General features: G+C 39.3%; 1 protein-coding gene across 1 annotated transcript in view; it reads left to right on the top strand.

Annotated features, from left to right (window-relative positions):
* The window catches only part of LOC131958309 (contactin-6), a 50,821-nt gene extending 26,251 nt beyond the window's left edge, over positions 1-24,570 (top strand). Inside the window, exons 17-28 of the mRNA XM_059323268.1 lie at positions 4,016-4,194; positions 5,268-5,400; positions 7,688-7,861; positions 8,517-8,669; positions 9,113-9,207; positions 9,626-9,721; positions 12,993-13,140; positions 14,306-14,415; positions 17,000-17,201; positions 21,096-21,211; positions 22,256-22,430; positions 24,215-24,570. Of these exons, the coding sequence (XP_059179251.1) occupies positions 4,016-4,194; positions 5,268-5,400; positions 7,688-7,861; positions 8,517-8,669; positions 9,113-9,207; positions 9,626-9,721; positions 12,993-13,140; positions 14,306-14,415; positions 17,000-17,201; positions 21,096-21,211; positions 22,256-22,430; positions 24,215-24,345 (1,712 nt within the window). The 3' untranslated portion in view covers positions 24,346-24,570. The remainder of the gene's footprint in view (positions 1-4,015; positions 4,195-5,267; positions 5,401-7,687; positions 7,862-8,516; positions 8,670-9,112; positions 9,208-9,625; positions 9,722-12,992; positions 13,141-14,305; positions 14,416-16,999; positions 17,202-21,095; positions 21,212-22,255; positions 22,431-24,214) is intronic.
* Positions 24,571-26,822: the final 2,252 nt, after the last annotated feature.

The following is a 26,822-nucleotide window of genomic DNA, read 5'->3' as shown; positions in this document are numbered from 1 at the left end:
TGATTTCTCCCACAGAGAAGTCTGTTTTTACCTGATTTCTCCCAAAGAAGTCTGCTTTTACCTGATTTCTCCCACAGAGAAGTCTGTTTTTACCTGATTTCTCCCACAGAGAAGTCTGTTTTTACCTGATTTCTCCCAAATAAGTCTGCTTTTACCTGATTTCCTCACAGAGAAGTCTGTTTTTAGCTGATTTCTCCCACAGAGAAGTCTGTTTTACCTGATTTCTCCAACAGAGAAGTCTGTTTTTACCTTATTAACCAGAAAAGTCTGTTTTACCTGATTTCTCCAACAGAGAAGTCTGTTTTTACCTTATTAACCAGAAAAGTCTGTTTTCACCTGATTTCTCCCACAGAGAAATCTGTTTTTACCTGATTTCTCTCACAGAGAAGTCTGTTTTTAACTGATTTCTCTCACAGAGAAGTCTGTTTTTAACTGATTTCTCTCACAGAGAAGTCTGTTTTACCTGATTTCTCCAACAGAGAAGTCTGTTTTTACCTTATTAACCAGAAAAGTCTGTTTTACCTGATTTCTCCAACAGAGAAGTCTGTTTTTACCTGATTTCTCTCACAGAGAAGTCTGTTTTTACCTGATTTCTCCCACAGAGAAGTCTGTTTTTACCTGATTTCTCCCAAAGAAGTCTGCTTTTACCTGATTTTTCCCACAGAGAAGTCTGTTTTTACCTGATTTCTCTCACAGAGAAGTCTGTTTTTAACTGATTTCTCTCACAGAGAAGTCTGTTTTTACCTGATTTCTCCCACAGAGAAGTCTGTTTTTACCTGATTTCTCCCAAAGAAGTCTGCTTTTACCTGATTTCTCCCACAGAGAAGTCTGTTTTTACCTGATTTCTCCCACAGAGAAGTCTGTTTTTACCTGATTTCTCCCAAATAAGTCTGCTTTTACCTGATTTCCTCACAGAGAAGTCTGTTTTTAGCTGATTTCTCCCACAGAGAAGTCTGTTTTACCTGATTTCTCCAACAGAGAAGTCTGTTTTTACCTTATTAACCAGAAAAGTCTGTTTTACCTGATTTCTCCAACAGAGAAGTCTGTTTTTACCTTATTAACCAGAAAAGTCTGTTTTCACCTGATTTCTCCCACAGAGAAATCTGTTTTTACCTGATTTCTCTCACAGAGAAGTCTGTTTTTAACTGATTTCTCTCACAGAGAAGTCTGTTTTTAACTGATTTCTCTCACAGAGAAGTCTGTTTTACCTGATTTCTCCAACAGAGAAGTCTGTTTTTACCTTATTAACCAGAAAAGTCTGTTTTACCTGATTTCTTCAACAGAGAAGTCTGTTTTTACCTGATTTCTCTCACAGAGAAGTCTGTTTTTACCTGATTTCTCCCACAGAGAAGTCTGTTTTTACCTGATTTCTCCCAAAGAAGTCTGCTTTTACCTGATTTTTCCCACAGAGAAGTCTGTTTTTACCTGATTTCTCTCACAGAGAAGTCTGTTTTTAACTGATTTCTCTCACAGAGAAGTCTGTTTTTACCTGATTTCTCCCACAGAGAAGTCTGTTTTTACCTGATTTCTCCCAAAGAAGTCTGCTTTTACCTGATTTCTCCCACAGAGAAGTCTGTTTTTACCTGATTTCTCCCACAGAGAAGTCTGTTTTTACCTGATTTCTCCCAAATAAGTCTGCTTTTACCTGATTTCCTCACAGAGAAGTCTGTTTTTAGCTGATTTCTCCCACAGAGAAGTCTGTTTTACCTGATTTCTCCAACAGAGAAGTCTGTTTTTACCTTATTAACCAGAAAAGTCTGTTTTACCTGATTTCTCCAACAGAGAAGTCTGTTTTTACCTTATTAACCAGAAAAGTCTGTTTTCACCTGATTTCTCCCACAGAGAAATCTGTTTTTACCTGATTTCTCTCACAGAGAAGTCTGTTTTTAACTGATTTCTCTCACAGAGAAGTCTGTTTTTAACTGATTTCTCTCACAGAGAAGTCTGTTTTACCTGATTTCTCCAACAGAGAAGTCTGTTTTTACCTTATTAACCAGAAAAGTCTGTTTTACCTGATTTCTCCAACAGAGAAGTCTGTTTTTACCTGATTTCTCTCACAGAGAAGTCTGTTTTTACCTGATTTCTCCCACAGAGAAGTCTGTTTTTACCTGATTTCTCCCAAAAAAGTCTGCTTTTACCTGATTTTTCCCACAGAGAAGTCTGTTTTTACCTGATTTCTCTCACAGAGAAGTCTGTTTTTAACTGATTTCTCTCACAGAGAAGTCTGTTTTTACCTGATTTCTCCCACAGAGAAGTCTGTTTTTACCTGATTTCTCCCAAAGAAGTCTGCTTTTACCTGATTTCTCCCACAGAGAAGTCTGTTTTTACCTGATTTCTCCCACAGAGAAGTCTGTTTTTACCTGATTTCTCCCAAATAAGTCTGCTTTTACCTGATTTCCTCACAGAGAAGTCTGTTTTTAGCTGATTTCTCCCACAGAGAAGTCTGTTTTACCTGATTTCTCCAACAGAGAAGTCTGTTTTTACCTTATTAACCAGAAAAGTCTGTTTTACCTGATTTCTCCAACAGAGAAGTCTGTTTTTACCTTATTAACCAGAAAAGTCTGTTTTCACCTGATTTCTCCCACAGAGAAATCTGTTTTTACCTGATTTCTCTCACAGAGAAGTCTGTTTTTAACTGATTTCTCTCACAGAGAAGTCTGTTTTTAACTGATTTCTCTCACAGAGAAGTCTGTTTTACCTGATTTCTCCAACAGAGAAGTCTGTTTTTACCTTATTAACCAGAAAAGTCTGTTTTACCTGATTTCTCCAACAGAGAAGTCTGTTTTTACCTGATTTCTCTCACAGAGAAGTCTGTTTTTACCTGATTTCTCCCACAGAGAAGTCTGTTTTTACCTGATTTCTCCCAAAGAAGTCTGCTTTTACCTGATTTTTCCCACAGAGAAGTCTGTTTTTACCTGATTTCTCTCACAGAGAAGTCTGTTTTTAACTGATTTCTCTCACAGAGAAGTCTGTTTTTACCTGATTTCTCCCACAGAGAAGTCTGTTTTTACCTGATTTCTCCCAAAGAAGTCTGCTTTTACCTGATTTCTCCCACAGAGAAGTCTGTTTTTACCTGATTTCTCCCACAGAGAAGTCTGTTTTTACCTGATTTCTCCCAAATAAGTCTGCTTTTACCTGATTTCCTCACAGAGAAGTCTGTTTTTAGCTGATTTCTCCCACAGAGAAGTCTGTTTTACCTGATTTCTCCAACAGAGAAGTCTGTTTTTACCTTATTAACCAGAAAAGTCTGTTTTACCTGATTTCTCCAACAGAGAAGTCTGTTTTTACCTTATTAACCAGAAAAGTCTGTTTTCACCTGATTTCTCCCACAGAGAAATCTGTTTTTACCTGATTTCTCTCACAGAGAAGTCTGTTTTTAACTGATTTCTCTCACAGAGAAGTCTGTTTTTAACTGATTTCTCTCACAGAGAAGTCTGTTTTACCTGATTTCTCCAACAGAGAAGTCTGTTTTTACCTTATTAACCAGAAAAGTCTGTTTTACCTGATTTCTCCAACAGAGAAGTCTGTTTTTACCTTATTAACCAGAAAAGTCTGTTTTCACCTGATTTCTCCCACAGAGAAGTCTGTTTTTATCTGATTTCTCCCACAGAGAAGTCTGCTTTTACCTGATTTCTCCCACAGAGAAGTCTGTTTATACCTGATTTCTCCCACAGAGAAGTCTGTTTTTACCTGATTTCTCCCACAGAGAAGTCTGTTTTTACCTGATTTCTCTCACAGAGAAGTCTGTTTTTAACTGATTTCTTTCACAGAGAAGTCTGTTTTTACCAGATTTCTCCCACAGAGAAGTCTGTTTTTACCTGATTTCTCCCACAGAGAAGTCTATTTTTACCAGATTTCTCCCACAGAAAAGTCTGTTTTACCTGATTTCTCCCAAAGAAATCTGTTTTTACCTGATTTCTCCCACAGAGAAATCTGTTTTTACCTTATTAACCAAAAGTCTGTTTTTACCTGACTTTTCCCACAGAGGTCTGTTTTTACCTGATTTCTCCCACAGAGAAGTCTGTTTTTGCGGACGTGCCGTCTGACGCCGAGGTCGAGCAGAACCAGACGGCCGTGCTGCCGTGTCGGGCGTCGTTCAGCAGGGGCGACCTTGACATTGCCTACACCTGGACGTTCTACTCGCACCTCATCGACCTGACCCAGGGCGGGGATGACGTCACACACTTCTCTATGGTAATTTATTGCCCGTTATTTTTTAACCACCTGCACCAACGTTAACGTCTTTAACATTCAATGTCTTTTTTTTTTAATGACGAGCATTAGAATAATCATCGTCACCATTATTAACTTTATCATTCTTAACACCATCATCATCATCAAAATAACAATATTGTCATCTTCATTACCACCATTATTAAAATATTCGTTACATAGACAAACGTGGGTATCGTTATCATTGATATTGAAATCATTATCTTTATTAAAATCTTAATTACTATCATCATTACATTGCAATTTGCAGTCATCTTTAAAATCGTGGTTACATTGAATATTGGGAATATCATTAACATTAAAATCATTATCAATTTTATCAATATATTATTATTATATTATTATTTTTATATTGTAATATACAATCATCATTTAAAAAATCATTGTTAAACTGACCATCGTCAGTGGCGTAGCGAGGTCGGTTGTCACCCGGTGCGGCACTTAATGATGTCACCCTCCCAGAGGCGTAGCGACCCTTCCCGGCCCCGGGGATAAACTTTAACTTTAAATTTGGCGCGCTCTCTGGATCAACCTTTCAATTTTCGATTTGCACCCCCCTCCCTCAAACTTTCGATTTGCACCCCCCTCCCTCAAACTTTCGATTTGCACCCCCTCCCTCAAACTTTCGATTTGCACCCCCCTCCCTCAAACTTTCGATTTGCTCCCCCCTACCTCAAACTTTCGATTTACACCCCCCCTCCCTCAAACTTTCGATTTGCTCCCCCCTCCCTCAAACTTTCGATTTGCACCCCATCCACCCTTGTCGGGATTTGTCAAAGTTGCTCTAAAAGACTATTTAACATTCAACACTTAATTAAGTGGAATTATCATTTTTCTCTATATATTTTGCTATTTTTTGCCTTGGTGTCACCCCCCTTCCCCAAATGGTGCCGCCCGGTGCAGTCCGCAACCCCCCTCCCTCGCTAAGCCACTGACCATCGTTATCTTCATCATCATTAACATTGAAACCGTCGTTAGCGATGGTGGCTATACAGTTTATCACCAACTGTGTCAGTTTGCCTTTAAATCTGTAGCCCTACCTGGCAAGTCAAGGAAACGGCATGTTGTACATCATATCAGCCCAGTTCCGGCATGAGGGCGAGTACACGTGTCACGTGTCAACCGTCACTGGCACTATCAGTAGCAAGGCTTTCTTGAAGGTCAAAGGTGGGATAACTCTAGTGTGTTTAGGTTTTCAAGATAAACATTTTATAGTGTAGTTATTTCCCTTTATAAGGATAAATTAACACGTTTATATGAAACAAAATAATCAATGGTGCTACAATAGGAATTAGGCATCATTTTCAGTATACACATGTTAATACACACACACACATATGTGTGTATATATATATATATATATATATATATATATATATATATATATATATATATATATATATATATATATATATATATATATATATATATATATATATATACACACATATGTGTGTGTGTGTGCGCGTGCGTGTGTGTGTGTGTGTGTCTTTGTGTCTTTGTATGTGTGTGGTGTGTATGCCAATGTGTATATGTATTAGCTGTGATTTGTATCTTGTGTTGTGTGTGTATTTATGGGTGTGCAAAGGCGGCTGGGCATAGTGCTGACCACACTATACATTCATATGCCCCAAGTGTCGAGGGCACAAACAGGAAAAGATAATGAGGTGATGATTGTATGTAGTTTGCTTTATAGATTGTGTGATGTGTGTGTGTGTGTCTGAGTGAGTGTGTTAGTGATTAAATGAGTCAGTGTGTGTGTATAAATGTGTTGATTATGTTAGCTTCAGCCGCTAAATATACACAATATCATTGCTAGACACCAACTCTGCCATCCCCACAAGTGGGTACACCACTGACTGTGACCCCCCCCCACATGTGGGTACTCCACTGACTGTGACCCCCCCCCCCCCACATGTAGGTACGTCACAGACTGTGACCCCCATATGTGGGTACACGACTGACTGTAACCCCCACATATAGGTACACCACTGACCCCCACATATAGGTACACCACTGACCACCACATGTGGGTACACCACTGACCACCACATGTGGGTACACGACTGACTGTAACCCCCACATATAGGTACACCACTGACCCCCACATATAGGTACACCACTGACCACCACATGTGGGTACACCACTGACCACCACATGTGGGTACACGACTGACTGTAACCCCCACATATAGGTACACCACTGACCACCACATGTGGGTACACGACTGACTGTAACCCCCACATATAGGTACACCACTGACCACCACATGTGGGTACACGACTGACTGTAACCCCCACATATAGGTACACCACTGACCACCACATGTGGGTACACCACTGACCACCACATGTGGGTACACCACTGACTGTAACCCCCACATATAGGTACACCACTGACCACCACATGTGGGTACACCACTGACTGTAACCCCCACATGTAGGTACACCACTAACCCCCACATGTGGGTACACCACTAACCCCCACATGTGGGTACACCACTGACTGTGACCCCCCACATGTGGCTACACCACTGACTGTGACCCCCCACATGTGGCTACACCACTGACTGTGACCCCCCACATGTGGCTACACCACTGACTGTGACCCCCCACATGTAGCTACACCACTGACTGTGACCCCCCACATGTGGCTACACCACTGACTGTGACCCCCCACATGTGGCTACACCACTGACTGTGACCCTCCACATGTGGCTACACCACTGACTGTGACCCCCCACATGTGGCTACACCACTGACTGTGACCCTCCACATGTGGCTACACCACTGACTGTGACCCCCCACATGTGGCTACACCACTGACTGTGACCCTCCACATGTGGCTACACCACTGACTGTGGTGACCCCCCACATGTGGCTACACCACTGACTGTGACCCCCCACATGTGGCTACACCACTGACTGTGACCCTCCACATGTGGCTACACCACTGACTGTGACCCCCCACATGTGGCTACACCACTGACTGTGACCCTCCACATGTGGCTACACCACTGACTGTGACCCCCCACATGTGGCTACACCACTGACTGTGACCCTCCACATGTGGCTACACCACTGACTGTGACCCCCCACATGTGGCTACACCACTGACTATGACCCCACATGTGGCTACACCACTGACTGTGACCCCCCACATGTGGCTACACCACTGACTGTGACCCCCCACATGTGGCTACACCACTGACTGTGACCCCCCACATGTGGCTACACCACTGACTGTGACCCCCCACATGTGGCTACACCACTGACTATGACCCCACATGTGGCTACACCACTGACTGTGACCCCCCACATGTGGCTACACCACTGACTGTGACCCCCCACATGTGGCTACACCACTGACTGTGACCCCCCACATGTGGCTACACCACTGACTATGACCCCACATGTGGCTACACCACTGACTGTGACCCCCAACCTTCTCTAGGACCCCCAGGAGAACCAGGTGGTGTTCACGTCAGGGACCACAACTCCTCCCTGACAACTTACGACAACGTCAACTTGTGGTGGCAGGACGGCGAGAACCACGGGTATCATGTGACCAAGTATAGCATCGAGTACCTGTCAGTGTACGAGACGGACTGGCGACTTCTCAAATCAGGTCAGTGATTGTACAGTCTATGGTTCTACGACTGGTCAGTGTTTCTCTGGATGGTCAGTATTTCTTTGTGTAATCAGATTTTTTTCTTTACCGTTAGTGCGTTTTTTGAACGGTTAATAATTCTTCAAGTATTCATGGTTTAGGTAATATTTTGGGGTTTTTTTTTGTTTGTTTTTTTTTTGGGGGGGGGGGATTGGGGATGGAGCGGTCGTCTATGTATCTCTGAAAAATTAAACCTGAAATACTGACATTACATTATCGCCACACAAAACCACGAACTCTATGCGATTCAACAAAGACTTTTGACATGATATTCTAATTTTGCTGGCTCCACATACGACACTGGAACGGCGTGGCCTAAGCTGTAGAGCGCTAGGCTACTAACCCGAAAGTCTCGAGTTCTAAATCCGGGTCCAATGTCCATGAGTCCACTCAGCTCTGATGGGTACCTAACTCACGTTACGAAAAGTAAAGGCGGCTGTGCAAATTTGCTGACCACACTTTACCTTCGTATGCCGAGGTCAAAAAACATGAACTACATCGCTAGGTCTAAAAAGGATTCTTTACTTTTCTTTACTAACATACGACACTATGGAACAATCAGCGTCAAACAGATCTCCCCCCCCCCCCCCCCCCCCCATATTTTCACTTCCAGATATCCCAGTAGATCAGACGATCATAGAGAACTACCCAGACTGGCGCGGTGACGTCATAACTGAGGGTCTGTCCCCAGGGACAGCGTACCAGTTCCGTGTAGCCGCGGGGAATGACCAGGTCGGCTACGGGCCTGCAAGCAATGAGCCCCACGGTATGGCAATTTTATTGTTTATTTTTTAAAGTAAATTATGGTGTTTAGAATTTTAAACTGTTGACCTCAACAAGAGCTAAAAACTTATTTTTAAGTGGTGCGCAAACCTTGTTAGAGGACGTAAATTTTTGTCTTATTTTACATAATAAACTTTTTACATCATTGTACATGATGGTTTTTAACATATTTTGTGGTGGCAGTGAGTTTAGAAGCCACGTAATTATTATCCATTACTTTTATTTGTTTTTAACAAATAGTAACTAAAAATAAAAACAAAATAAAAATCAATGTTTATTTTTTTTTTAAGAAAACAAATCTCCCTGAATATTTATAGAAAGGGAGATAACTCAAATAAAAGATTTGGAGATAATTTTAAAAGACCCGTTTCGTCATTGGGGTTTCAAAATGATGAATTAATTGTTCTCTTTACTTTTGTGTTGCAGTCTGGTATACCATGCCGTCTGCCGCTCCTGTTGTCGCCCCCTCTAATATCGAGGGTGGGGGAGGCAGTGTTGGGCTACTACTTATCACGTGGGATGTAAGTCAAAGTTCACAAAATTTGATGTTTTGTTACACATTTAATGCGTACATTGTTTAACTATGTAGACTATTTTAATTTTTAATTTCATTTTTAAATTATTTTTTATGTTTAAAAATTAAAAACCTTCTATCGTTTGGTTTATAAGTTTTTTTTATTTAGCAATCGTGTAAACACTTTGTACATTGTTTTTAAATATTGAATGCGTACATTTTTCTTGTACATCATCATTTAGTACTTACACTTAATTGAAAAACCTTTCTTCTTTTTTTTTTTTTTTGCTATTTAGCTTACGCTAGTTAATGTTGTTGTTTTTTGTTGTTGTTTTTTTTTTTTAAATTGTATGCAATCAATACTTTAAACACAAAAGTTAAACTACCCCATTGCCCGCCTCTAAGATGTCATTGAATTTTTTCAGCCCCTTCCCAGAAGTCAGTGGGGCGGGGAGAATGTACGTTACGTTGTCTATTACCGGAAACAGGATGAGAAAAACCCTAACCGGAAATGGGAAATGGTAGGTACTTACAGGTACAAATAGGTACATAAATGTTATTCATTAATTTACTTTTTTACAAGCTATTGTGTTGGTAAAAAATGATTGTGGGTTGGTGGGTTAATGGACGGGTATCTGGTTTTTTTTTGTGGGTAGGTGGGTTCATGGGTGGGTGTTGGATTATGTGGGTGGGTGTGTTACTGAATAGGCGGTCAAGTATGTGAGTGGGTAAACGGTAGTTCTTCTGGTTAAATCTTGAATTAATTTCATAACCAAAAAAACTAAGTGAGTAAATTTTCTTGGTTTTAGTGCATTTTAAAACGTTTTTTTTTTTTTTTTTTTTGTGACGATGTTTGACAATTGTTATTTAAGCAGTTATCCATTGATCCACACGTTGTGGATAGCAGAGTGGCCTCTCCTGTAAAAACATCCCTATCCTTCTCCCTCCCATCCTCACACCTCTCTTGTTTGGTTTATTTCCCAACCCAACGTATTCTCCAGTTCTACCCTAACGCTACAACTAAACCTAATTTATATCGGCAGAGTATTATAAAAAGGGACTGCGTGACTTAGAGGTAGAGCCCTAGACTGTTAACTCGAAAGTCCCGATTGCGAATCCGGTTTCAACTGAGTACAACGTCTCTGAGTACACCCAGCTCTTATGGGTACATAGCTCACGTTAGGAAGTGTAAAGGTGGCTGGGCAGGGGCGGAACTACAGTGCCGCCAGACCCCGCAATGCGGGGGGGGGAGGGGGGGCACGCCATTTAGGGGCCTATAGCCGACCATAATAATTTTTTTATAGTGTAGTAAAAAAATAATTTTCTTGCATTTTTTACTTGACCGTAAACGCTTTTTGTAAATAACAAAGAGATCTACTACAGTAGTGATGTTATACAGTAGCTAACACATGCTGTTGCGTAAAAAATATATATATGCCTGAGCTGTAGTGTGAAAGATAGGCAAACGTTCAAAACACTTCCATGACTTATTTCCCTTTTTTAAATAGTTAAATAGGGACGATCCTAAGCTCCTTTTAATGTATTTGTACTAAACAAATTAAAAAGCAATAACTTCTCTTAATTATTATTTTTTAAGAAATGCATACTAAAGAATGACATAGCATAAAAAGGAAATATATTTGAAACAATATAAATTCAAAAAAACATAAAAATAAACATAACACGAGAAACCATTACACATACAAAGCTTTCACGTTTTATATTCTTTTGACCGGCTAACAACTAGCGTATATGTCAGTGTAGGCAGTATTAAAGCAAACATTTTGAATAGACTAATTCTAAATCTTTAAAAAAAATATATACAGACTGATGTACTCACACACATGACACTCACACACATGACATGTTGTAATTTGTTTAAATTGAAAAAAAAAAATTTCAAAACTCGATCAGGCTAGAAATGAGTATCCAATGTTTGTATTATGTGTTTATATATATATATATATATATATATATATATATATATATATATATATATATATATATATATATATATATATATATATATATATATATATATATATATATATATATATATATATATATATATATATATATATATATATATATATATATATATATATATATATATATATATATATATATATATATATATATATATATATATATATATATATGTATATGTATATGTATATATGTATATGTATATATATATATATATATATATATAATATATATATATATATATATATATATATATATATATATATATATATATATATATATATATATATATATATATATATATATATATATATATATATATATATATATATATATATATATATATATATATATATATATATATATATATATATATGTATATATATATAGGGGGGGGCAGAATTTTTTTTTTTGCGGGGTGGGTGGCCTTTTATTTTCTAGTTCCGCCACTGTGGCTGGGCATAGTGCTGACCACAATATCCATTCATAGTAGAGGTCACAGAAACAGGTAACTCTACTTCACTAGCCTCATGTACCGTCAGGTTCAAAAAGGAAACTTTACTTACTTTTAGAGCATGGGTCTCCAAACTTTTCAGCCCGAGGGCCGCATTAACTATCCAATATTAGTTCGGGGGCCAGAGTTTCTTCCATGCATCTCTTAGGGGTGGCGGTATCCCCGTACCCCCCCCCTAACTAAATATAATTAATATTGAAATATATACATATTTTAAATGCACCTCCCCCCCCCCCTACCCTGGAGAAAAAGTCTGAAAGAAACATTGTCGGGGGCCAACAACACACTCGAGGTCCAAGTATGTTCTCCTTGGGCAAACACAAAAACCCACCCGCCATTTTTTGAACTTCTCTCTAAGGAGGTCATTTGCTTGCTATTCAATGACCTCCATCTGCAGTTAATCTTGGCAACTGGTTACATTTGCTTCAAATGGGTTTTGAAACAGTCTCACTTTTGCCTTTGAATCCTAGTCAGAAAACCGCTACTGAAACTGCAGCTGGAGGTCTTGTTAGCATTTTTCACTATTTGAGTCACAATGTTTTCATCAATGTCTGCAACACGGAGGGCAATGGTATTTGCACCCAAAGCTACATTTTCAAATTGTTTTGATTTTTCTGGGCAAAGCTCCTCAGCCATTTCTAACAAACGTTTTTTTTCGTGAATAAAAAGATCTCCGCGGGCCGGATTAGAGGACCTCGCGGGCCGCATCCGGCCCGCGGGCCGTAGTTTGGAGACCCCTGTTTTAGAGTAATATTTTAATTACATGGGATGGGGGTTATTAAGAAGGGTGTAATTGGTCACAAGATTGATGGCTGGGGTGATCTAGATGGAGCAGTGTGCTTGTAAAACAAAATGATTGGTTAAGCCTGTTCTAGAATAGAAGAGAAGCGTCCGATTGTGGATGGCAAGTAAAAGTAAAAGTCCCTAGGGGGGGGGGGGGGGAGGAGTAAAAGCTATTTTCAATTTTGTGTTCTAGAATCTTCGGCAGAAATTTATGATTTGTAATTTTGTAATCTGTCAGTCTCCGCAAATCTTCGGCGGAAATTCAAATTGTTTTATTTTGTAATTGGCTAGTTTTCCGGAAATCTTCGTCGGAATTTAAAATATTGTTTTATGTTTTATTCGGCCAGTCTCCGGAAATTTTCGTCGGAAATTTAATATATTGTTTTATATTTTATTCGGCCAGTCTCCAGAAATCTTCGGTGGAAGTTTAAATTATTTTATATTTTATTCGGCCAGTCTCCGGAAATCTTCGGCGGAAGTTTAAATTATTTTATATTTTATTCGACCAGTCTCCGGAAATCTTCGGCGAGAATTCCTTCAGTGCGCTGGTCGGTCCGGACAACTATTACCTGCCCTACGAGGTCAAAGTTCAAGCAGTGAATGAGATGGGCGTTGGCCCAAACTCCACCATCAGCATCGTGTACTCAGCAGACGAGAGTAAGACACTGTTTGCTCTGTTGGATTAGCCGTACCATAAAGTCAGTTTCTGGCTATTAATGAATACTTATCATACGAGAGTAAGATACTTTGGGTTCTGTTGGATTAGCCGTACCATAAAGTCCTTTTCTGGCTATTAATGTGTACTCATTAGACGAGAGTAAAACACCTTGGGTTCTGTTGGATTAGCCGTACCATAAAGTCATTTTCTAGTTATTGATATAACACATGAAGGTGTTATTGAAGCTGTGATTTATTTATTTTTTTTTTTTTTTTTTTTTTTTGCTAATTTTTTATAAAAACGAACTGAAATCCTAGGCCTTGTTTTAACCCTACGAGGCGGCGTGGTAGGTTGGTAGAGCACTCCACTGCTGGCCCGAAGGTTTCGAGTTTGGATCTTGGCCCGGATTCGAGACTGCAGGACGTCATTGAGTCCACCCAGCTCAAATGGGTACCTGACTCACGTGAAGTATAGTAAAGGTGGCTGGGCATAGTGCTGACCAAACCATCCCTTCACATGCTAAGGTCAAGAAACATTAACTCTACTTCACCGGCCCTATTGATCTGAAAGAGGAACTTAAGTTACTTAAACTCTAGGTTTTGTTTAGCTCTAATCACAACCTTTTATGTTTAAATATTAGTATTGGGAAAATATTTACGGTTAGGGCTAGGACGATAGGTCTTTGGTAAAGATAAAACAACCATTTATATAACAAGGTAAGGATATTAGTCAAGTGTTGGTTAAAGAAAGGCTTAGAGTTACATTATGTTTAGACATGACTAACCCTAGTCCTAACTGTGACTCAAGACACGGTATAACCTGCTCATATCCCTGGGTCTTGTCCAGACCTTTTTATTAATCCATAACCTAACCTTACCTGAAATATTTAAATACCAAAACCTATACACGATAAGGCAGTTCTATCAGCATTTGTATTTCTTGCCCGGCAATTCTAAGAAAATGAAAAACGAATTATTACGAGTGGCATTCAGACAAAAATTGCTCTAAAATATCTGAAGTTACTAATTCATCCTTAGAACCAATATAAAATTAGTTGTAATCGTATGCAGTTTCAAAGATAAGCTAAAAATAGACCTCTTTCACGTGACTTAGAGACTGAAAGTGGTCTGGCACCCTTTAATCATGGCCGTCATGTGATTTCAGTTCCGACCAACATCTCCCCCACCTTCGTGTCAGCCAGCGCCATCAACAGCACCGCGGGAGTCGTGGAGTGGGTGCCGGTACCCGATACTAGAGAGGCGGCAAAAGGAAAAGTATTTTGGGTATCAGGTACGTTGTGAGAACAGTGCATTGATGGATTTAGATAAGGGGTGGGGGTGGGGGTCATGGTGGACTACCCCCTACCCAAACCAACCTCATCACCCTTCCAAGTTTTCTAATTTTATATATATGTATATATATATATATATATATATATATATATATATATATATATATATATATATATATATATATATATATATAATTTATATATATACATATATATTATTTATATATTTATATTATATATATATATATATATATATATATATATATATATATATATATATAAAGTATAAATATATGTATATGTGTGTATGCGTGTGTAAGTGCGTGTTTTGAGTGTATGTGCGTGTCTGTCTGTCTGTGTCCGCGCGTGTGCGTGCGTGAGTATGTACGTGTGTGAGCATGAGAGTATGTGTGCACTTGCTGCCCTTGCAGCTCATATATGTTAAGAGGTTGTTGTGTTTTTCTGTCGTTCCCACTGGCATTCATTGACACGGCACTACAAGATATCCATTTCACTGTCCGCAACAATGACGTTACCAGTGGGGTTTTTTTTTTCAGATCTTTTTTAGGCATTTGATATTTTCGGGAGGGGGGGGGGGGGCACTGGTAAAAGTATATATGTTCTATATAAATTCCATTTCGTTCGGGGAGGGGTGGGGGGGCAGGCTGTAGACTTTCTTCGGGGGGTGGGGGGGAGCTCCGCCCCTACCCCCAAGAGATGCTCTGGAAGAAACACGTCATTTTAACCCTTGGACCTCCGTGGCACGTTCACTGATACCCTTCAACCTCCAATCAAAACTTCTTTTTTTTACTCTGGGTTCGTTTTTTGCTTGATGATAGACGTGGTAGGGGCGGGGGTGGCGGGGTGTATTTCGCGGGATACAAAGTACTCTCTCTTATCTTGTCGTCACCTTCTGTCACATCGCGACCTTACCTTGACCTTCACAATACCGGTCAATAAATGCACCCCCCCCCCCCTCTTCCTTGTTTGACTTCAAGTGTCATATGATGACCTTGCCTTACCGTCACAAAAACGGGGATTTTTGACACCAACGCCATATTTACGACTGCACTCTACCCCCTGTTTGTTTATTTTTAAAAAATGGTATCGCGGTCTAATTTTCCTGGCCCCAGATATTGTATGGAAAATTTTGACGGTACAAAAACTCCAGTCAATACCCCGGCAACAGAGGTATTCTAGTTGTGTAGGAGGCAAACATAGGACCAGATGACGATCAAATGGTCTCTTCTCTTTAACTGTTCGGACGTATTGCAATTGGTGTGATTTGGCAACAACAATCAAGTCATGAAAGTTTAAAAACTAAAATAATAAAAAAATAAAAAATAAAATAATAAAAAAATAATCTCATATTGAATGCCTAGACAAAGGTATAATTTAAGGTATATATTTAATCTAGATCTATAACCGATCCATAAATTAATTTGTAAATTGTGTGTGTCCCTCACTCAATTTCTATATATATATATATATATATATATATATATATATATATATATATATATATATATATATATATATATATATATATATATATATATATATATATATGTATATATATATATATATATATATATATATATATATATATATATATATATATATATATATATATATACAATACATTCGCTATACATTTAGAAATATTCTGGAATAAGTCTGAAACCCCTTGCGACTCAGCGGACTAATCGATAAAAAAATCAAATATACTTTTCTCTAGAACTTTAACATCAAAACAAACTAAAAACTAGTTTACATAATTTTATGGGGAATAAAATAGAAATAGAAATTGATATAATAAAGTAATACAAAACTGTTCTCCAGAAAGTTTATGTTATCTTGAAATGAAATATTTACTAATTCAATTTTTGCAACAACCATTACATTGTTCACTAATTAAATTGATATATTACTATATAAACTACCATTGATGTATTTCTAGGTGAACTAATGATAATTTATAATAGTAAGTGAACTGATATTACTGAGTGAACTACTGTTTACAAACATGCAATTGATGTGTCACTAAGTGAACTGGGAAGGCGTGGCCTAGCGATGGAGCGCTAGACTGCTAACCCGGATAGCTCGAGTTTAAATCCGGGTTCAAGTGAGTGAAACGTCCCTGAGTCCGCCCAGCTCTGATGGGTACCTAAACCCACGTTAGGGAAAATTAAAGGCTGATGGCAAGGTGCTGACCACATTATCCCTTCATATCCCGAGATCAAGAATCATGTAATCAACTTCATCTGCCTAATGGATCGCTACGTCTAAAGAGTAATCTTTACTAAATCCAGCCATCTCTTCGGAGGGGGCTCTTGTCGTCGTCGTCCCCCTTCACTCTCCCCCCCCCCCCCAACCTTTGAATAAAGTCTACTGCCCCCAGAACGAAAAGTAATTAATATACAAAATACTTTTTAACAGTTTCCGTACCCCCCCCCCCAAGAAAATGTATTCTGCCCCCCCCCCCCCCTCACGAAAATATCAAGTGCCCCCCCCCCCCCACCTTCGGAGGAAATAAGCCTGAAAGAAACTCTGCTTTTATCACCTAGGTGAACTACTGGCAGGAAGACACCAAGTGCCTGGGTAGATACGAGGGCGACGCCAACTCCAACAACTTTTACGGCGACGTGTCCAGCGGCATGTTGGTCGGCCTGGACTTCTCTGGCGACTACTGCGTCAACATCCAGTTCCTCAACCACGCTGGCATGGGCCCCAAGACCGATAACTATTACCTGGGGATGAATGATGCGCGTGAGTTATATCCCCTTTTTTAAGTTTTTCTTTGATCTGTCTTTTTTTTTAATGTTACAGAAAATCTAAATTATATTCTTTCTATAACGCATCACTGCAGGACGTTTAATAAAGATAGTAAGAGGTAGCATTGAGGTCAGGGTTTCCCAAAACAGAGTTTCTACTAGGCTTCTCTTAGAGGGGGGGGGGGCGAAATGGAATTTATGTAAACCAGAGTTTCTTCAAAGCATCTCTTCGGAGGGGGGGGGGGGCGTAACCCCACCCCCCCCCCCCCACCTCACCCCGAACGAAATGGAGTTTACATAGGAAATATATACTTTTATACTTTGTCGTAGTCGTCGTCGTCCCCCCCAAAATTCAAGTGTCCTGGAAGAAACACTGATGTAGACCGGAGAAAATAGTCTGAAAGAAACTATTCCCAAACTCGGAAGCTGGGGAGGCTCAGACTAGAGTTAGGGGAGAGTTTTAATTTAAAATGTGATTCATTTTTACACATTTTTATGAGATGGGCATACACCGGGGGGGGGAACAGAATAGACGAATAGAAGGTTGTGCTTTACAGCTTTTTAACAAAGAACATGCAGTCTTTTACACGTATGTTTAAAATTATGAACTTTGAGTAAAATATATGAGTAAGGAAAATTACGACTAAAACATAAGTTACGAAAGTAGGCCTATATATACAGTTTTTATAAAGCAACCACTACAATATCAACTACATAATTGAGTAGGCTAGAAAAATTGTCATGTAATTATTTTACACTGTCTTATTTTTAAAATCAAAATTTTAATTGCTTACATTTTACACTTATCCAGGGGAGACAACCTATTACTATGTTACTCTTGTATCACAAAGAAATTAAATAATGATAGATTTGTAAATAAAATTGGTATCATTGCTTTCATTCGATTTAAATAAATTGTTTTGAATTATTATATGATTGATTTTTTATACTTTATATGATTTAATTTTGTAGTTTGCTTAAAATCCATATGCAAAACGAGTAGCTATTATTTATTTTTTTAGTTTTAAATCTGAGAAACAACGTTTGACAGTGTTGTTTCGAGGGAGCTAAGCGAGTTGATATTAATTGTCTTTCAAATAAATCTCACTTCCAAACTAAAAAGAAAAATGATTAAACCGGGAGTGATCTCCCTTAAACTTTCTCGAATATTCTTATATAACACTACGGTGAATGTCAAGTCGGCATATAGACATGACTTTTAATCTCTTAAACTTTTTAAAATAGAATAAAATCTCGTAGAAGAAAAGAATTGCGCACCTAGCGAACTCCAAGCAAAATGTGTATAAAAGTGCGGAATATTATTAGTACTTTATAAATTCTCATGCGTTTTTTGAGAAATCGGAAAAAAGGAAAATTACTACTTGCGGTCAACGGAAAATTTGTTAGAAGGCAGAGAATTAGATCTTTTACTTACATGTGAAATTTCATTTATCTATCTGAAATAGTACTCAAGTTATAGGCCTTTGAAAAATTGAAAGTAGAAAAAGTTCCACTTCCGGTTATCAGAAATCGCTCAAAAGTTTATATGGATCTACGATTGTGATATAATACTTATATATGAAATTTCATCAACCTAGCTGTAACGGTACTCAAGTTATCGTGTATACAGACACACACACACTCACACACACACACACATACACACACACACAGACATACGGACAAGATTGCAAAACTATGTTTTTCCAACTCAGGAAGGTGTAAAACGTAGAGATTTGCAAAAATCTCGATTTTTTTTCTTTTTTTGCACGATTTCAAGACTTTCTATACTTCGTATATACGTGAAAGTAAAAAAGGAAAAAAGAAAAAAAAAAAGGTCTCTTACAAACGCCTAAGAAGCGAAGAGTCTAGAATTCTTCATGAGTAGTCGAAAAGTGGCGCTATAAAACCATCAACACTAGCTAACATAATGGTAAATACTAAATGGAAAAGAGAAAAACTGTTGCTGTGTTTAGATCTTGGTATATACCAGGGGTCGGCAAACAGTGTTTCTCCCAGATTTGTTTCTCCTGGGGGGTGGGGGCAATTTGATATTTTCGGGGGAGGGGGGTGGTCTACATTTTTTTCGGGGGGGGGGGGGGCGGTCTACATTTTTTCGGGGGGGGGGGGCGGTCTACATTTTTTCGGGGGGGGGGGGCGGACACTGGTAAAAGTATATGTTTTCTATATAAATTCCATCTCGTTCGGGGAGGGGGGGGGGGCGGTAGACTTTCTTCAGGAAGCGGCTCGCCAGTTCCATAATAATTATATTATTTTATTTTCATAACTCATAAAAATGTTAAACTGTAAATACAACTTTAAACAAGCTAAAAACGCTAGGAATAGATCTAGGTGGCGTAGAGCGTATACAGACTGCCGGCAACTGCTTTTGATTTGAGTGATATAGTTTTTTAGATATTAGCTTCTAAATTGGCTAGGGATCAGTGGCGTAGGCAGGGAGGGTCATAACCCCCCCCCCCCCCCCCCCCATAGACCCCTCGGTTTATATATAAAAAGTTTGAGGGGGGTGCAAATCGAAAGTTTGGGGGGGGGGGTGCAAATCGAAACTTTGTCCCCGGGTAAAAAATTGGACCCCCCCCCCCCTTGAGACGATCCTGGCTGCGCCACTGCTAGGGATAGTGCTATAGTTATATACCTTTATTTTATTATCCTAGCAGACCTAGATATAAAATACGGTAATATGTTTTGCGCGAAACATACAAATGGTTTTATATGAATAAATATTATTTCATACTTAAACCCATTTATTTTAAATTCATTTACCTAATCCCAATCAAATACCATATTATTTACAAGAAATGTTAGTGAAAAGGGGTCGGCGTGGTCGAGTCGGTTCGTACCCTCTGGCAGAAGAGGCTCGTTAGCTGGGGACAACCACTCTTCTAGGACAGACAACTCCAAAATTAAACAACTGCTGCCTTGTAGTTTGTTCTTGGTTAGACAAAGGCCATGGAAGCAAATCCAAAAAGAAAAGCAGGCTGAAATCGGAGTCAATGGCCTCAATGGCGCACAACCAGTTGACACGTATCCTTAATTGTGTTGGAGGGGGTCCCTTCCAACACTAAAATTAAGAACGAAGAAGAAGTTAGTGGCTCTTTAAAAACTGGGAGATTTTGTAAATTGTAGCTTCTGGCTCTTCCGTCTCAAAAGGTTGCCGACCCCTGGTATATACTTCACATTATCACCCCTTGAATCTAGATTTGCTGATATACTGATCCAAAATCGTCCTCCGCAATTAATTTTTCTATAACTAAAATACGTGTGGATAACATTTAAGGTGACAAAGAGAGACTGCTTTATAATGACGTGAGAATGATATACTAATACTGGCGTGAGATTGATATTACGTATTAACGTGATATTGATAAACTAGTATTAACGTGATATTGATAGACTAGTATTACTTGATATTAATAGACTAATAATAAAGTGATATTAATAGACTAATAATAAAGTGATATTAATAGACTAATAATAAAGTGATATTAATAGACTAATAATAAAGTGATATTAATAGACTAATAATAAAGTGATATTAATAGACTAGTATTAACGTGATATTGATAGACTTGTACTAACTAGTCAATAGTGACGTGACTGTGGTGCACAAATCCGCTGAACAGTCAAATCGAGTCAGCATACAGCCACAAAAATCACTGACGTAGCTTATCGACCATAATCTACGTACATCTTTTCTTTTCAAAACTTAAACATTTGTCGCAAATGCAAACCCGACTCAACATTATATTGATTTTTTACTTCGAACTTGATCAAATGCGAAAGTAATTTTAATTTTTTTTTTTAATTTGACCTTGAACAAACGTGAACTTAACTTTGAGTTTGACCTTGAACTCTGGCCTGTCTACAGCACCGAGCCAGTACCCGGAGTGGGTGACGGTGATGTCACACGGCAACGACAGCGTCCGGTTGATGTGGCGGGGCATCTCCACTTTGTTTGGTGAGGATCCGTTGCTAGGCTACAAGGTGAGAGGTCACGTGATTACCGTCATTGCAGGGGGTGGGGGTGGGGACAGTCATGTGACCGGGAGACTAGTCATGTGACTACCGTCATTGCAGGGGGGTGGGGGTGGGGGACAGTCATGTGACCGTGAGACTAGTCATGTGACTACCGTCATTGCAGGGCTGGGGTGGGTATGGGGACAGTCATGTGACCGGGAGACTAGTCATGTGACTACCGTCATTGAAACCTAGGAGCCATTGGTCAGATGTTTTCCCTAACGTTTGGGATGATCTACTGACTTGGGTTCGAATTTGAGACTTTCGGGTTAGCAGCCTAGCGCTTAGAACCACACCGTCCCTTAGTTTTAACATAGGTTATGCTTATATTGTCTATGATATTGCCTACTAGAACCTAGGATCAGATGAAGTAGAGTTCATATGTTTCTTGATCTGTTACTTTCCCTAACGTGACTTGGACTTCGAACCCGAGACTTTCGTTTTAGCAGCCTAACGCTCTAACATTTAGGCCATAGTTTAAACATAGTTTATGCTTATATTGTCTACCATACGTTTTGATAACGGTTTCACGATCAAAACCTGTGGTAGACAATATAAGCATAAATATCACAACAAAGTTACCCATTGAACAGATGAAGTAGAGTTCACCTATTTCTGTGATCTCGGCATATGAAAGGGTTGTGTTGTCAATCCAACAATCATCACGCATAAAATATAATTGTTTTTGTTATTTTAAGAAATATCGATAATTCTATGCTAAAACTCAAGCATTACATTATTTTTAATATTTGAATAGTTATTTGAGTTTATATATTGTAACCAGAAGCGTACGTTGCGTGTGTGTGTGTGTGTTTGTGTGTGGTTGTGTGTGTGTGTGTGTGTGTGTGTGTGTGCGTGCGTGCTCGTGTGCGTATACGCGTGTGTGTGTGTGTAGAACGTTTAGCTCCAGTCAACTAAAGTCGCTACGACCTTGCATGTGACTGACTTAAGATATGACTTGAATCCCAAACACCCCCAACATGACTGTTGCCCTAATTTCCAAACTCCCAGGCGTGGTACTGGAACATCCAAGAGGACATCAGGTCTGCCAAGGTCGAAACGTTTCCTAAAATAACCACCGGCGTCATACGCGGGCTGGAGAAAGACGTCATCTACCGACTGCGCATGCTCGGGTACAGCAATGGCGGCGACGGCAAGAAAAGCCAAGATGTGTTCTTTACCCTAGGCAAGTTGTGTTATCATTAGGACCTGGTAGCCTTTTCAGTAACAGACGTAGTGCTTACCTATTCCGTGACCTAGTTCTATGTCAATACTATGTCCAGCCGCTTTTACTTTCACTATCCTGAGTCAGGAAAGAAGAGTTACCCTTTTGGACTTAGCGACCTCAGAGGCGTAGCGACCCATTCCGGCGCCCGGGGCCACTATCAAACTTGCGCCCCCCCCCCTTCATTTATATACTTACTCATTTTGGCTAAAAGGCTCACACCCCCTAGTTGTTTAATTATTCATAGTGGCAGACCCTCCCTCCCCCCCCCCAAGTCATTGTCCCTTAACGGTTCTTATGTAGGTGTCGAACAAGTGATGTAGAAAACAATTAAGTCCGTAAACATAAGTAACAGTCTATTTACATTTTTTCCTACCCGTTTCGGCGCCCCATTAGGGTTGGCGCCCATGGCGTCCGCCACACCCGCCCTCCCCTAGCTACGCCTCTGAGTGGCCCTTGGAAAAAAGAAGTAATGCTCTGTGACATCGGTCTATGTCAATAGTATGCCCAGCCGGCTTTACTTTCCCTAACCAGAGTCGGGTACCCATACAAGCTGGGTAGACTCAATGGACCCATACGGACTCGAACCCGTGATTCTAAATCTACATGGTGGTAGGATGCATGGAGGGAAATGAAATGTAACCTAGTGTATAAGTTGTTTTACATAAGAACAACAAAAAAAATAATAATTTTCGTAAAAGCTGTGGATTTTATTGGCGAGTGGGGTAGTGAGAGAATTCAAACTTACTTAAACTGTAGATGACATAGAAAGGTTAACTATTCTATAATGACGTATTATGAAAGGGAAGGTGAGTAGTAAAAATTGCATACAATTTCGCCACATCACACATAGATAAAAGCGTAAGTGTCGATGGGTAGGATATGTTGTCATGTTTCTGATGCACATACATGAGTTCGCGCAGCATATGTGTATCTGACTCAATGTTGAACATATCGCTGGCCACATAGTCCATTCACGCATATTCTGGTTTTTATTTTATTTTTGCTATAGAGATAGTTGAGAGAAATGTAACTGGTCGACAATCATAAGGCAGACAGCCTTTTATCTTGTCGGCCTTTGTCTTGTCGGCCTTTTAGCAGTCGGCCTTTTGTCTTGTCGGCTTTTTGACTTGTCGGCCTTTTGGATGTCGGCTTTTCAGCAGTCGGCCTTTCAGAAGCGTAGCGACCCTTCCCGGCGCCCGGGGACAAACACTTTTCGATTTGCACCCCCCCTCGAGATTTCGATTTGCACCCCCCCCCCACCCACCCACCACCCCTCAAACTTTCGATTTGCACCCCCCCCCCCCCCCTCGAGATTTCGATTTGCACCCCCCCCCCCTCAAACTTTCAATTTGCACCCCCCCCCCTCGAGATTTCGATTTGCATCCCCCCCCCCCTCAAACTTTCCATTTGCACCCCCCCTCAACCTTTCAATTTATTTTTCCAACCCATTTTGGCGCCCCATAAGGTCGGCGCCCGGGGACATATGTCCCCCCCCCCCCCGCCCCCCCCCCCCCCCCTCTCGCTACGCTACTGCGGCCTTTTGTTTTGTTGGCCTTTTATCTTGTCGGCCTTTTGTCCATGTCGGCCTTTGTCCGGATCCTTTTTAAAGGAAATTTTTCCCATTACTATTAGAATATGAAAGTTTTGTACCTACAATTTTCAAACAATGTATACGTCGGTATGTGTTTGTTTAGAAAACTCGTTAAATTTTTTTTTAAATGAAACTTTGTTTTTAATTTTAGGCGGTCAAGTCCCGTATGACCCTCAAACCACAGAGGTCATGAACTTTGCCCCGTCAATGATGACGTCATCGCCATGGTTACTGCTTCTATTTTCAGTTATTGGAGTTTCTGTATCAGAAATTCGTCGATAACTGTTAGATGTTGATTATACCCTGCATTGTATGTTATAAATTGTGTAATTGATGTGAATATGTTTATGAGGACATTTCTTGAAACTCATTTACCAATCCTATGTATGTTTCTCGATATCATAAGTTTTTTAGCATCATGCATTGTTATTTTCTGGTATTACCATTTGCTGTATCACCATCTATACTCTTTGTTGTGTATCACTTTCTCTCTCTCTCTCTCTCTCTCTCTCTCTCTCTCTCTCTATATATATATATATATATATATATATATATATATATATATATATATATATATATATATATATATATGTATATATATATATATATATATATATATATATATATATATATATATAATATATGCGTGTGTGTGTCTATATGTATATATATATATGTATATATATATATATATATATATATGTATGTATATGTCGACATCCACTTTTATCACCATCAGCGTGTAACACCCACTATGTGCATCATCATCAATGTGTATTTTCATCCATTTGTATCACCATTTGTCCTAATCACCATTTACATGTATCACCATCTACCTGTTTTAAAATGTAAATAACGTCCCCATCACATGACCAAACTACCCACAATTGTGATATAAATAGAACTGCCAGATCATGTGATACGTGCGTCTTGCCTACTTGCCAGATATTCGGTTTTAATATCTGGTTTTATTGCCAAACTTAAACTCAAAGCTAGCAGCGAAAGAAAAAAAGTTGATAAAATTACAAAAGCAATTATCTGGACTCGGCTTGAAATGGTTTGAAAAAAATGCATCAACAGTTAAATAATTTTAGGGACGTTCAGTTGTATTTACATGATGTTTGTAGAGTTCGATGTTGACCTGTTAGAATTACAGCATTAAACTCACTGCTAGCGATGTGGCATTGAGTGCTAGTTTAGAGGCTATGTCGTCAGCTGTAGTGTTGTGGAAGAACTGCTAAGAAATCAAGAGTACAGGAACTTGCTAGTTCAGTATGGTAGAAGCTATACTATCAGCTGTACGTAATGAAGGGCTCTGGGACTTGCTAGTTCAGTGTGGTAGAAACCAAAACAATAGTTGTAGTTTTATTCGAAGGACCACCGATTAGCATGGATAATCAAGAGTACAGGGACTTCCTAGTTTAGTGTGGTAGAAGCTATTTCACCAACTATAGTGTTGAAAGAAGGACTACTAAGCAGCGTGGATAATCGAGAGTACAGGGATTTGCTTGTTCAGTCTGATAGAAACTATTTCACCAGCTATAGTGTTGAAGGAAGGACTACTAAGTAGCGTGGATAATCGAGAGTACTGGGAATTGCTCATCTGGACATGTGTGGTACTATTGTTGGAGCATTAGAAACGGCCACAGATATTTATTGATGGTTGAAATAAATCTACACATAAGATTAATTATAAACCACATTTAACTACTTTCAGTAATTTAATTTTGTATGTGTATATACACACACATATATATATATATATATATATATATATATATATATATATATATATATATATATATAGGCCTATATATATATAGGCCTATATATATATATATATATATATATATATATATATATATATATATATATATATATATATATATCTATATATATAAAGCAAAGTGGTCAAGTGCCCGATAGGGCACTTCCCGGCGCCGCAGGCGCGTCAAATTTGGCACGATGGTGCCTTCGGGCGATAGAACACGAAGGCCGGTGACGGTTGGCCGAAAAGTCTACGGAGAAGGGGTCAAAACTGACCTCGACTGACCGGCGCCTTATATGGGCTATATTACGAAAAAAAATTTCCTCCGACGACCCCCCTTGAAATTTTGTGAGGTGGTAGGAGAACACCTTGGGGTGTCACAAAAAACTCGCCACGTCCGGGAAAAATCGGGAAATGGGTCAAAACTGACCAGTCGTATTTCCCTATATAATCTTTGTATTTTATGGGAAAAACAGAGGGTCATTTCAAAACGGATTTTAGGGCACTTACCCTGTTTACATCTGGCTAATTTTTGGCATGCGTATAGGTAAATGGCTTGGCCGTAGGGCGGACCTGTCGGTTTGACTCAAAGCACTCGACGAGGGCTAAAAAGTGACCGCGAGTGAAATTCTCTTCATATGAGCTCTATTACGAAAAAAAATTTCCTCCGACGACCCCCCTTGATATTTTGTGAGGTGGTAGGAGAACGCCTTGGGGTGTCACAAAAAACTCGCCATGTCCGGGAAAAATCGGGAAATGGGTCAAAACTGACCAGTCGTATTTCCCTATATAATCTTTGTATTTTATGGGAAAAACGGAGGGTCATTTCAAAACGGATTTTAGGGCACTTACCCTGTTTACATCTGGCTAATTTTTGGCATGTTTATAGGAAAATGGCTTGACCGTAGGGCAGACCTGTCGGTCTCACTCAAAGCCCTCGACGAGGGCTAAAAAGTGACCGCGAGTGAAATTCTCTTTATATGAGCTCTAT

Source organism: Physella acuta, unplaced genomic scaffold (assembly GCF_028476545.2).
Source record: "Physella acuta isolate Inbredline_101_S28 unplaced genomic scaffold, ASM2847654v3 ptg001314l, whole genome shotgun sequence".
NCBI classification, from domain to species: domain Eukaryota; kingdom Metazoa; phylum Mollusca; class Gastropoda; family Physidae; genus Physella; species Physella acuta.
This window is presented reverse-complemented; position numbering and strand designations above follow the sequence as displayed.